Source organism: Silurus aristotelis, assembly GCF_946808225.1.
Source record: "Silurus aristotelis genome assembly, chromosome: 23".
Lineage (NCBI taxonomy): Eukaryota > Metazoa > Chordata > Actinopteri > Siluriformes > Siluridae > Silurus > Silurus aristotelis.
Genome location: NC_139596.1, coordinates 12,201,063 through 12,214,721, shown reverse-complemented (window position 1 = coordinate 12,214,721; position 13,659 = coordinate 12,201,063). Strand labels below are relative to the sequence as shown.

The following is a 13,659-nucleotide window of genomic DNA, read 5'->3' as shown; positions in this document are numbered from 1 at the left end:
ACTTGTAAAACTTATATATAATTTATTCTGAATGATTCTGACATTAGGTCATAACCAACACTGAAAGATGACAAACAGGACCAGTAAATAATGCAACGTGTGTGTGTTTTGCAGCAAAAAATGGTTAATGTTCGTTTACTTCTGTCATGGACGGTCTTGTATTTCTAGTCCATTTTTTCAGACAGCTATGTATTCTTTCATAAATATTGATACCCTTCTTGCTTGACATCTCTATTTTGCAGTGAGTATCAAGTTTACTTTTTTTTTCTTTTAAAGTTAATAATTCAGATACACTTACATGTACAAATAATGACAAGTAGTATCAACCTGCAGGCTCAGCCTTTCTAGCATTGTTCTACCACTTGTACAATTTAGTGCAGGAATTGGCAAATTATCTACTTTAGTAAATTGGCATTAAAGATGGCACTAATGCATATGACTGTTGCATTAGTGCACCTAAATGTAACTTTTGGATGCAGAATATCATGTAAGATTGCACAAACAGTGATCATTTTGAGCACCAGTGTCATAAGTTAAGCAGAAGAAAAGTGTCCAGTGGTCTCCATAGGCATTCTTATGTGTAGATTGTACAGACCAGTGGCAAAATGATGATGTGTTATGTACTATAGTATGTGAACAGATTAATGCCCCTTAAGTGAACATGCAGGTAGTTTGTTTGAAAGAGGCAGAGGACAGGGGGGTATGGAGACGGATGATCCACTGTGGTGACCCCTAATGGGAGAAGCCGAAAGAAGAAGTGACCTACATCATTCTCCCCACAAAATTGGCGACAGCTTATGCAAATTGTGCCTTCGTCAGCTTTGGAATCCATCTTTGTTGTAGTTCACAGAATGTATGCTTTTTGGGTTGTTCTGTGTAGCTGCTTTTATACTCATGGATAGGCTGGTAGAAGTAACAAAAAGTGTTCACTTATAGAGTCTGGTTGGTAGTGATATTTGCCCATGCAGGGAACTCTTTCAAGTTGAACATTGCAGAACCCCAAGTTTGGACAGCACAGTTAATGCAGACTATCCCAAGCAGGTTCAGAACAAGTCCCGGTTTAACCTGCAGTAAAATTACAGCCAAATATTCCTGTTACACACAAACATGTTTAAACATAAAACACCCCAACAAAAGAAAAGCGTTGAAGCCTCACCATGTCCATTATCTTGAGTTTGGCGTAGTTGAATGTAATAGCGTTGGGGGCTGTGGCCACTGGGAGCATAAATGCAAATGAGGAGCTGATGGTGGTTGGTAGCATGATAGACAGTGGATGTATCTTAAGAGCAATTGCCTGGTAATACAACAGGAAAAAAAAATGGCAATTATGCGCAAACTTATAAATAAATCATTCTGCATTTTGTGAAAACCTGTGATTTTGTTTAGTCTCACCATGGAGGCCAGGATAGGCTGGAAAACAGTGCTGATTACAGCATTGTTGCAGACTTCAGTGAGCATGGTTACCACAAAGCAAAGCACGAAGGAGAGGGCCACTGGGGGGATGTTCCCCAGAGGCAGGAGATTTTGTCCAATCCAAAAAGACAAGTTGGATACCTAGACAAACAAGCCTGGTCTATTAAAGTGAATCTTTATCAAGTATTGGCTACAACAATCCTTATGTTTAGCAGAAGGATATGATGACGATTCAGCTGTGTGTAACAGGTATACATTTGAAGTCAGGTCATTTCAAAAGCAAATGTGTACCTCACTGCCTTTAGCAAGTGCAAAAGCTCCCCCTAATAGCAGCAGAATGTTCCAGGGCAGCAACTTTTGCACTGCATCAGAGTTTAGCAGGGTGGCAGGAGTCTTTTCGTCACTTTTGCCTATCAGTAAAAAATTTCAACATTTTAATGAAAATAAACACACAACAGATGACAGATATTATGTCAGACTGATGCTGCTATGATTTTGGAGTACTATCTGAGTTGGGCTATTTCAATTGCCAACCTTTTGCCTGATGCCGAATCATAAGGATGAAAAGTTTGAATATAGTTATTAAAATGGAGCCACAGGTATGCAGCACCATGCAGTAGTGTTAATACTTCACAGCTCTGGAGTATGCAATCGAATTTGTTTTGCTTGTAGTTTACAAGTTTTGCATGTTTTTGCAGGTCTACGTATGCTCTCTCCATCAATTAAAATGTAAATTGACAATAATGAAAATAATTGTAGAGCATGTTCTTACTGGCCAGCATTACCAGCTTTTGAACTCACTACAGTCCAGACTAGGACTAATGGATTAGTGAAGATAAGTTAATTTTGAATAGTAAAACATAACACAAAAAGAAGTATGTACACACAAACTCTGCAATCCAGAATGATCAGATAAGATGATCACATACCAACCATACCATTTATGTCAAAAGAACCAGCATGCCAACATCTTGGAATCTTGAAGGGTATTATGAAGAACATAAAGGTTATTAAAATGGAGACTGTACTATCTGTCACAAAACTGAAAGAAAAAAAAAAGAAAAAAGCCTGGTTACAACCAGCAGTAAAACATGCAGATGTAAAAAGCATGGCCTAGAACAATATTTAAAAGTTTGACTGTTAAGCTTACTTCATGGACCTGGGAACAGTAGTTAGATTTATTATATTTTTTAGAGCGCTTGGTAGTGATTCATGATCTACAAACATCGAAGGTTAGCATTATAAAAAGATGGTAAAACAGGTATCCATAAAATGGAAAAGCACTTACGGTTTTTCCTGATTGGAAAGTAGTGAGGACCAGCCAGGTATGAAGCCAGGATCCCTTGTGAACCACAGCAGAACTAGTGTTATGAAAAGCAGAAGCACACTATACTCTGCAAAGCTCATGCTGCCAAGCTTTCTGAACTCCTGCGTCATCGTCTCATACACCTTTTGCTGACTGCTTCTGGTTATTCCACAACCAAATGTGTCTTTCACACTGAAGATTGACACAACAAAAGCAAAACCAAAAATCTCAGATACAGAATATGAAATTAAACTGTAAACGCTAACATTAAAATATAAATTTTATCTTTAATATCCTATGACAGAGAACAAAGTAAGCATGTGATAATAGCAGCATCAGTTCCAAAAAAATTATAAATAATGTTTTAGTAATTTGCACAGGTGATAGCAATAACAGTGAATAAGGCTTTTAATTTTAATATTATCATCCCATAACAATTTAGTTTCATTTTGTCCCTATTATAATGGATGCCAACAATGGTATAGCCCAACAGATGAAATTATACATGTAATATATTACTTTGTAACTTACTTAAAGCCCAAATACATGCCATGCAGCAATAGCCAACAGAGAATCAGCATCAGAACCATGTTGGGGAAGGAAAACCCAAACCACGACGCATAGTTAATCACACCTCCATTTTCTGTAAATTTTCTGTATTGATATACAAATAGTGTTCCATGAGATGATTCTGCAGCTACATACTTTCAAATATAATATGTAAGAATTAGGGATACATCAATATAAATATCAATTATGATCAACATCAACAGTGAACAAACAAGAATGAACATAAAGAGGAATTGTGCTCTCAAAAAAGGAATTCATGAACAAATAAAGAAATTTATGGACTGATAAGCACTTGAGAGCACAAGTTCTATAGTCACTGAAACACACATGCATACTTTTTGCCAAGGTATCAACTTTACTTAGGCTCAAACTGTTCTATCATGGTGTGAATGGAAAAAGTAGGGTGTAGGGTTGATACTGAAAGTACAGTAAGAGTGTAGTGGAGGTGAAGAGAGTTCTGATTATGGTTATGAATGTGAAGCTAAGGTGATGATGATAAATGTCGTCATTGCTTAATCTCCACAAGTGGGTTGTGAGATGGAGGAGAAGGAAAATTCTGGAGTAAGTTCAATTAAGTGACAGAGAGTGTACCTAGAAAAGGAAGAATATGGCTTTAATAGGCATGTTGGTGAAGGAAACAGAGGTGATGAGGAGGTGATGGGTGGGAATGGCCTTCAGGAGAGGAATGTGGTAGGGAAGATGGTGGTAGATTTGTGAAAAGGATGGAAATGGCAGTGGTAAATACTTAATATTTGCTTTGAGAATGTTGATGGAGAAGTATAGAGAAGGTCAGAAGGAGTTGTATTGTGTGTTTGTGGATCTAGAGAAAGCGTACAACAGAGGTATTGTATGATGAAGTCAGGTGTGTAAAAGAAGTATGTGAGGGTAGTGCAGGACATATCTGAGGACAGTGTGACAGCAGTAAAGTGTGCAGTAGGAACAGCAGACAGCAGGTTCAAGGTGCAGGTTGGACTGCATCAAAGATCGTCTCTGAGCCCTTTCCTGTTTGCAGTGGTGATGGACAGGTTTACAAAAGAGGTCAGACAGGAGTCTTCATGAACTATGATGTGTCCGGATTATATTGTTATTTGTGGTGAGAGTAGGGAGCAGGTTAAGAAGAACCTGTAGAGGTGGAGATACGTGCTGAAGAGAGGGGGAATAAAACTCAGTAGGAGCAAAACTGAGTACATGTGTGTGAATGAGAGTGGTGCAGCTGCAGATGTTGAAGTTGCTGATGCTAAGATAATCATTGGGAGTGACGAGAATGGACAGGATTAGAAATGTTTTGAGACAAAGTGAGGGAGGTGCGATTGAGACATGTGCAGAGGAGGGACATGGGGTATATTGATAAAAAAAAATGCTGAAGATGGAGAAGCCAGGAAGGAGGAAAAAAGGAAGACCAAGGAGGAGGTTTATGGATGTGGTGATTGAAGACATGGAGGAACCCACCTGATTGTGTTACACTATGTAGCTGATTCAATTTGGTATCAGTAAAACCAATCAGTATTAATATTGATAATTATAAAAAAACATGAACTCATTTCGAGTCTTAAAAATGGCATTGATGCAGCTATAGTTAAGATGGTTTAAAAGAACATATCCAGGATGTGGTAATGTATCCGTTACTGTACTTGTCAAGCTGGCCTTTGAGTATGAGGTTGGGTATGGAGCCGTTGAGGGTGGCCGTGCCTCCAATACTAGCTGCATAACACACACTCATACTCATTCCTTTTTTGAGATTTAAATACTTCTGCTCATGCTTTAGCCTCCTCTGCTCAGCATTTAACAGCTCTTTAGGACTCAGCTGCTCCTCTACAGGAAGAAGAGAGGTTTCTGATTATGGAATTATCTGTTAAATGATCTGTCAGTTGTGAGAAAAGAGAATATTTATCTCTATATATTTTATATAAAAAATACACTCTGTGACAGCTAGTAAGAAATAACAAACAGCTAAGCTAAATAGGGGAAGGAAGAAGTGGATCAATCAAGAAAAAAGTACCTCAAAAATGTAAAGATTAAAACTTGGAAGGGATAAGAACGTATGCTGGCTATACTCCTGCTGAGCAGTCTTTATCAAATTATATAAGCATATTAAATATTAATCTGTAAGAAAATAACGGTGTAAATCTAAGAGCTTTATAAATGTCTGTGTTTAATAGCAGTCAAGGCAGATCAAAACATTCGACCCATGTCTACATACGGAAGTTGTCAATTCCATCTTTGCTCTCATTGACTTGTGAAGTTGTTATGGCCCTGTTTTGCTGTAGCTCCCTATCTTCCTCCTCTGCCTCAGTCTTGCTCAGGGAGTCCAGCACAGCATGTACGATGGGTAGCATAATAGCCGTAGATGCCATGTTAGTGATCCACATAGAAAGAAAGGCTGTAATGCTCATGAACCCCAACAATAACCTTGAAGATAGAAGGAAAAAGGAGTCACAGTCAAAGAGTTTTTTTTATTTAACAAAGAAAGGTGAACACACAAAAAATGCCCTTACAGTGCTGGCTTCAAGCCCACCACAAGAAGCATGGCCAAGGCGAGGCGTTTATGGAGATTCCATTTTTCTATAGCTATGGCCACCATCAACCCACCGGCTCCCAGCATGGTGCTGTCACTGAAGTATTGAGAACAAACCTGCAGAATAAGAGACAAAGATAGTTAGAAAATTACCAAATGTATAAAATCCAGACTTGCTAGGTAATGGGTTTCCACCTGTTCAGACGTCATGATGCCCAACATAGGAAAGAAGATAACAGGCAGGAGTGCAGTTATTGCCAGTGGAAGACACTCTGTACACCAGTACAGAGCCATCAGGATAAGCACAAAGCCACATTTAGCCTCCTGCAATACGATCACATATTACAATATAAGTAATAATTTATAAATACAATATATACACTGTATGAATAAAGGGTAGATTAAAACACAAAACAAAGTTACACACTATTAGGATAGTACATTGCAGATACCATATGAAGGATCTGTAGACTGTTATGAAGCAGCCTATCAACTATTTCCCTTTTTTTGTATTTGTTTGTATGTGTAGCCAACCTAAAGTGGTAAAAGTAGGATTTTAGCAATGTTAAGCAATGATTTTAATATAATGATTTATAATACATGATGTACAGTTAATTATTTGACTTAATAGGAGATTGACCAAATACTTGGCTATTGGTATAAGACATTAATAATGGTATTTTATATGTATGCTGGTTAAATAGCACACAAAGTTGTGTAACTAATCTACAACCTGCTTATATCAAGCACATTAGACTTACTGTATATTAGTGACTTACCAAAATAACACGTTTTCTTGGGATTATTTATATCAATTGGTCAAATACAAAAATTAAATTATTAAATTAATGAATTCAAACTTTTTTGGAGTATAGTGGATGTAGTATTGATTATTGTTCTCTGTAGAAAAAAAAAGGCTCTATTAAACAACAACAGACTATGTGAAAGGTTCAACCAACACTCCATTGATAAGAAGGAGAGCAGAAGTGACAGTTCAAACAAAGCCTCCTGACAATATTAAAACAATCTTACCACATGGGCTGATAAGTGTTCTGTATCATTTTGCAAAGCAGTGGAATTAGCAAGGAGACATGACGTTTCAAAATGATCAGTCAACATATGATCACTAAACAGTTATCATTGTATAACATATTGAATGTTGAATTTCTTGAATTTTTTACACTTTAGAAACTTAAATGCGTGCAGTAAATATTCTTGTATTCATACTGAGAAAACCTCTTTTTAACAGTTTACAAAAAATATTTCTATGAAAATAATGAAATGCTATAAAATAATCAATTAAGTTCAGCCAGAATGTCATGTGAGATACTGGCATCACTTGAGGATGCTTCAATTCATTAATTAATTAATTATTTAATTTTAATACAACACATAGGAACACAGAGTATACATTAGACAACACATTAATTCATTAACACATTCATGAACAAGAATTCAGACCAAGTTCTGCAATATATTCACTTCAAATTGGGTATGTCTATACAAACCACAGCACACAGATTAATTAGGTATTTTGTACTGCCACAGTCTAACACACACATACACACACACACACTCACACATTCTTACCAAAGTGTTGACAATAAGAGGTAGCGGCATGAGCAGAAGAGGTATTGCAATGGTGATTAAATAATTTCTGTAAACCCACAGCAATTTCATGCTGTTCGCCATGATCCTAATGTATCAATGCACTTGACAAGACAAGACAAGAAAAGAACACCTTAGCGCAAAACATTAATGGTATAATGACACATTTTATGACATAATTATAGATAGACTATTACATCAGATAAAGTATATAACACATGCAGAAGTCATTAAATATTAACTTCATTGTTTGGTCCAGAGATTCAGTAATAGTTGACTTGAAACTTGAATGATGTGCTTAATATTCTGTTCTATGTAACCAACTATAATATAACATAATATACATTCAGAAGATGCAAGTTACTGAAGAACTTTCACATATTTCTTGTATTAGTTTGAACCTGTAGAGTTGTACAAGCTAACAAGACAAATTTACTCAAGATCAATAGCGAAACACAAAGGATCACACAAACACCCATTTTCACAAAACAACAGTTATCACTGTTTAACCTTTGCAGATTTAAGATTTGAGAATCATCTGAGAAAAAATATTTTTGTTTTCCCACCATTGCTTAATTGGTAGAATTATATGTGTTGCTAAATGGTGTAAAGAAGCAAAGCCAGTCTTAAAGACTTTAAAAGATGTAAAGTTATCTGCTCTCCATAGCCCACATTTCAGTTATAACGTTCAGATGTATTAACAAAAACAAAAACATTTTATGTCACTTCACAATTGAGAAAATATAAGAATTTATTTATGGAGTAAAATAAATTTCTATGCTTAGGGTAAAATAAATGTTTTTATATTAAAATGTACATTCGTAACCTGGTCGTATACCTTAGCTCCTTGTTTGGCTTCTTGGTGTTTTGTATTGTTAGGCAGAGGGACCGAGCTGGGAAGGATGTGCTGCAAGTTAGAGCAATAAAGGATGGAGATGGAAATGTGTTGACTAGTGAGGAGAGTGTGTTGAGAAGATGGAGGAAGTATTTTGAGCAGCTGATAAACGAGGAAAATGAGAGAGAGAGAAGGTTGGATGGTGTGGAGATGTTGAAGCAGGAAGTGGATAGGATTAGTAAGGAGGAAGTGAAATCTGTGATTTAAAGGATGAAGAGTGGAAAGTCGGTTGGACCAGATGACATACCATGAAGCATGGAGATGTTTAGGAGAGATGGCAGTGGAGTTTTTAACTAGATAGTTCAACAAGATTTTGGAAGGTGAGAGGATGCCTGAGGAATGGAGAAGGAGTGTGCTGGTACCAATCTTTAAGAATAAGGGAGATGTGCAGACCTGCAGTAACTACAGGGGAATAAAGTTGATCAGTCACACCATGAAGTTATGGGAAAGAGTAGTGGAAGCCAAGCTGAGAGAAGAGGTGACCATCTGTAAGCAACAGTATGTTTTTATGCCGAGGAAGAGCACCACAGACACATTGTTTGCTTTAAGAATGTTAATGAAGAAGTATAGAGAAGGTCAGAAGGAGTTGCATTGTGTGTTTGTGGATCTAGAGGTTTGTGGTACTGTATGAAAAGGTTAAGTGTGTCAGAGAAGTATGTGAGGGTGGTACAGGACATATCTGAGGACAGTGTGACAGCAGTAAAGTGTGCAGTAGGAACAGCAGACTGGTTCAAGGTGCAGGTTGGACTGCATCAAGGATTGATTCTGAGCCCTTTCCTGTTTGGAGTGGTGATGGACAGGTTTACAAACCAGGACAGACAGGAGTCTCCATGGACTATGATGTTTGTGGATGTTATTGTGATTTGTGGTGAGAGTAGGGAGCAGGTTGAGAAGAGCCTGTAGAGGTGAAGGTACATGCTGGAGAGAAGGGGAATGAAAGAGGAGTAAGACAGAGTACATGTGTGTGAATGAGAGGGAGGAGCAGTGAAGTGGTGCGGTTACAGGGAGAAGATAATGTGAAGGTGGATGAGTTTAGGTACCTGGGATCAAAAGTGCAAAGTAATGGAGAGTGTGTTAGAGAAGTGAAGAAAATAATGCAGGCAGGGTGGAGTGGGTGGAGAAGAGTGGCAGGAGTGATTTGTGATAGAAGAGTATCTGCAAGAGTGACAGGGAAAGTTTATAGGACTGTGGAGAGACCTGCTGTGTTGTATGGTTTAGAGACAGTGGCATTGACTAAAAGACAGGAGGTGGCGCAGGAGGTAGCAAAGCTGAAGATGTTGAGGTTTTTGTTGGGAGTGACTAGAATGGACAGGATTAGAAATGATTTTATTAGATGGACAATGCATGTAGGAAGTTTTGGGGACAAAGTAGAAAGGCCCGATTGAGATGGTTTGAACATGTACAGAGGAGGAACAAGGGGTATATCGGTAGAAGAATGCTGATAGAGCCGCCAGGAAGGAGAAAAAGAGGAAATCCAATGAGGAATTTTATGGATGTGGTGAGGGAAGACACGCAGGTAGTTGGTTTAAAAGAGGCAGATGTACAGGATAGGGGGGTATCGAGACGGACGATCCGCTGTGGTGACCACTAACCACTAACGGGAGCATCCAAAAGAAGAAGAAGAAGAAGAAGAAGAAGAAGAAGAAGAAGGTCAACAGCATGTTTACAGCCACTACCATCTGTAATTTAAATAATGGCCACTAGAGAGAAGCAGTAAGCCACTTAATCATTTTACATTCACTTTGCTATATCTTAAAATACTGCCTACAGCAGATCATCCGTCACTATACTACTCTGTCCTCCAAATCTGCCTCTTTCAAACCAACTATTTGCATGTCTTCCTCACCTAACAGATATAATAGACATAAATCAGCTAAAGGATAACAAGGTCATGCTGCAGCTTTCTTACAAATTAGAAATTGTCTTTTTAAACAATTTAATGAATAATCTAGCACTGGCAATATATAGATTGTACATCCTGTATCTATAAGTCTTGTAAAATTGATTTACTTTGGTAATTATAATAACAAAGTATTAGTCATTAATAGTCTTAAAAACTAAACCATGATTAGCAGGAATGAAAAAAAAAAGATAAAAGTAGGATAAGCTTGAACAGATACGATTGATAAGCCTTTTTTTCTCATTTATTTAAATGGTTTTATTTATTTATTTATTTATTTATTTATTTATTTATTTATTTATTTATTTATTTATACCAATTTTACCAAAAAGAGTCGGTTTTGTTCCATTCAGTATTCATGAGCTTTAAGCAACTGATCATTTTAAAAAGTGTTGTAACAACAGACGTGTTAATTTTTCACATAAGAAATGATTGCTTTTCCTATGTGCATAATAAGATTGTATTTAAATTATATTATATTTTATATTTTCTTCAAAGTTTTCTTCTTTACTGTAATAAATGTAAATTAGAGAGCAATGGCACAGGAGCTCTCAGAAGTGCATTTGTTTTCATTCATACCAATGATTTGTTGTTAAGACCGTTAAAAGATTTATAATTTGCCATTTTGGGCTAGGCCGAATTTATTTACAAAAGGAGTGTAAAGTATGATACTATAAGACTGCAACTGGTGTCAGAGTCCATGCAGCTGACTGTGTTAAAAAATTTATGGGACAATATACAGGCAAGACAAGCTTCAAAATAAATATTTTTTATCTCGTTAACTTACACATTATTTTTTAGATTGTTTATTTCTTACACAAAATTCGTCTCATAAGATATTAAACAAAAACCTTTAAGTGAATACTATTAGGCTTATTATTATTATTTACTTGCATCATTATATTCTTTCAGGGTTTTACTCTTTGGCATGTAACTGTATTAAGAATCATGACCAACTTCCTCAGATGTGATAAAATGCTAATAAAATAAAGCATCATAAAGATTTATTTACAGATAAATCCAGATTATTTACAGATTTTGAGAACAGTCCTCATAGCGCTTTTTAAAATATAACCTTGATTTTAAAAATTTTATGTTTCTTACTGTATGTAACTAATCTGAATAACAAGTATTCCAAACCACACACTCCAATACTGTGAGGAGTAATTATTCCTTTTGATGTTTATTCAACTGCCGGGAAAAAATAAATGGATCAGACAAGTTGCTCTGTGCATTCAGCAGAACTATGTGCTATACATAGTACATACATTATACAACAAATAGTATTGTTGTATCAGCAATGCAAGGTTTTTTCTTTAAAGATCAGTGCTGAAGTTGCACAAGTATGGCATTAACACAAGCGCACATTAGTTCATAAACACTTTGAACCCACATGTGGATCATAAAGTTACTTAATGTGTGATAAAACATAGAACATCATAACAGAAATTACTCGGTGTAAGCTGTCTTTTGGTATACCATACATACATACACACACACACACACACACACACACACACACACACACACACACACACACACACACACACACACACACACACACACACACACACACACACACACATATATATATATATATATATATATATGTGTGTGTGTGTGTGTGTGTATGTATATGTAATTACTGTTTAAGTATCACACATTATATATATATTTATATATTATATATTATATATTATATATATATATATATATATATATATATATATATATATATATATATATATATATATATATATATATATATATATATATATATCACACTCAGTACTATATACAACAAATCCGTGCACTGTGGATCTTGAATATATGCAAATTTAACTAATATATCGATTTTTTTTTTACCAAAACAGTATAAGATGATCAAGACCATCTCTAGATATAAAACAGGATAGTAAAACATTATATAAAGTATTTAATGTAGTGCAGCTCAAACAAGAGAAATTGTGCAATTCAATCTCTTCATACAGTCAGATTTCTGACTTCCATGGCCTTTCCAGTGTGAAGGAGTTGTGCAGATTGTGATCAGAGGGCAAATGGTCTCCATGTTTGCTAATCAGGAGAGTTATAATCAGGTTGTTGAGAAAGAGAATTTATGAGGCCAACTCCTCTTTTGAAACAGAGTATTACTTCAAACTCTTCAAATAGTCAAATGCTATAAAATGGCAATAATACATCCCATTTTCTCTCTCTTTTACTTCAGATACATTATTTCACATTATCTTACAGTTGGCTCAATCTTAGTGTCTAGAGTGTACTTTAATTACTCTTAAGGTCTTAAATCAAGTAAAAGCACAGTGGTTTCCAGAAAAAAACTTCATACTAAAGGTAGAAAATATGTCTCTTTGTTTCAAACTGGCAGTGACAAGCAGAGGTACAGATTTCATATCTGATGGTTTAAGGCAAAACTAAACATATACTGTATTCATGTTTTATGGACGCTATCCCTGCTGTTAAGGTATAAAATAATTTGACATGAATGTAGACAGCTTTATATCTGTAAAAAAAAAAAATCTGTATATTCATAAAAAATAAAACTTTTCATTTGATCACTTTTGCTTATTAGTCAATTGTTAAAGGTATTGTCGGTTTTCAAGTTAGATATGTCATCTGTGCCTACTAAAAAAATAAACTGCTGCTACAGTACTATTGTACACATCATTATTGTAATAGGAAAATACTTAATAACAGTTTACCTAATAACAAAGTAAAAAAAAAAATAAGTAGCCCAAAATATTTCACACAATAAGGCATAAAGGAGAAGAGGTTCTTTTACTACATTGAGTTTGAAACAGGTTGAGAAATAATACTTTAAATAAGAGTTTGCAATTTAATCTGGTTTTTTTTTGTATAGAGGCAACAAAAAGCCATTCAAAACCTCACTACAATGTGAGAATGTGTAAGTAAACACGATCCCTTTCTTCACCTGCAGTCGACCGTTTTATGTAATTTTATGTTAGCTTTCATTGTATATGTATGTAATGAGACATCTTTTTTCAATATACAGGTCCATTTTGCTTTTATTTATTTTGTCAATAAAATAAAAAAGTTGTCAAAAATAATAATTTGAAAGTTCATATATATATATATATATATATATATATATATATATATATATATATATATATATATATATATATATATATATATATGTATATATATATATATATATATATATATATATATATATATATATATATATATATACAGTATATATATATATATATATATATATATATATATATATATATATATATATATATATATATATATATATATATATATATATACATACACACACACACATGTGTATTGCACAATATATAGTAACATCAAATCATAACATGTTATATAATGTACACTCATTACATAACATTGATAATTAACCTCACTTTTGGAATTTGAACTGTAACCACAATTATGGTTATTTA

General features: G+C 35.0%; 1 protein-coding gene across 2 annotated transcripts; it reads right to left on the bottom strand.

The window, feature by feature from the left end:
- Positions 1-2: 2 nt before the first annotated feature.
- Positions 3-7,553, bottom strand: LOC310718072 (solute carrier family 13 member 2-like). 2 transcript variants are annotated; one of them, XM_083526604.1, is made up of 12 exons: positions 7,395-7,553; positions 6,000-6,128; positions 5,785-5,921; positions 5,490-5,698; positions 4,921-5,101; positions 3,251-3,373; positions 2,702-2,911; positions 2,352-2,455; positions 1,705-1,823; positions 1,393-1,554; positions 1,157-1,294; positions 3-1,065 (listed from the first exon to the last, which is right to left on the bottom strand). In XM_083526604.1, exons 1-12 carry the CDS (start codon positions 7,494-7,496, stop codon positions 931-933), a joined length of 1,749 nt encoding a protein of 582 aa, XP_083382730.1. In that variant the 5' UTR covers positions 7,497-7,553; the 3' UTR covers positions 3-930. The 2 variants fall into 2 exon arrangements, with proteins under 2 accessions (XP_083382730.1, XP_083382729.1); XM_083526603.1 differs by having other exon boundaries at positions 561-1,065; positions 2,343-2,455.
- Positions 7,554-13,659: the final 6,106 nt, after the last annotated feature.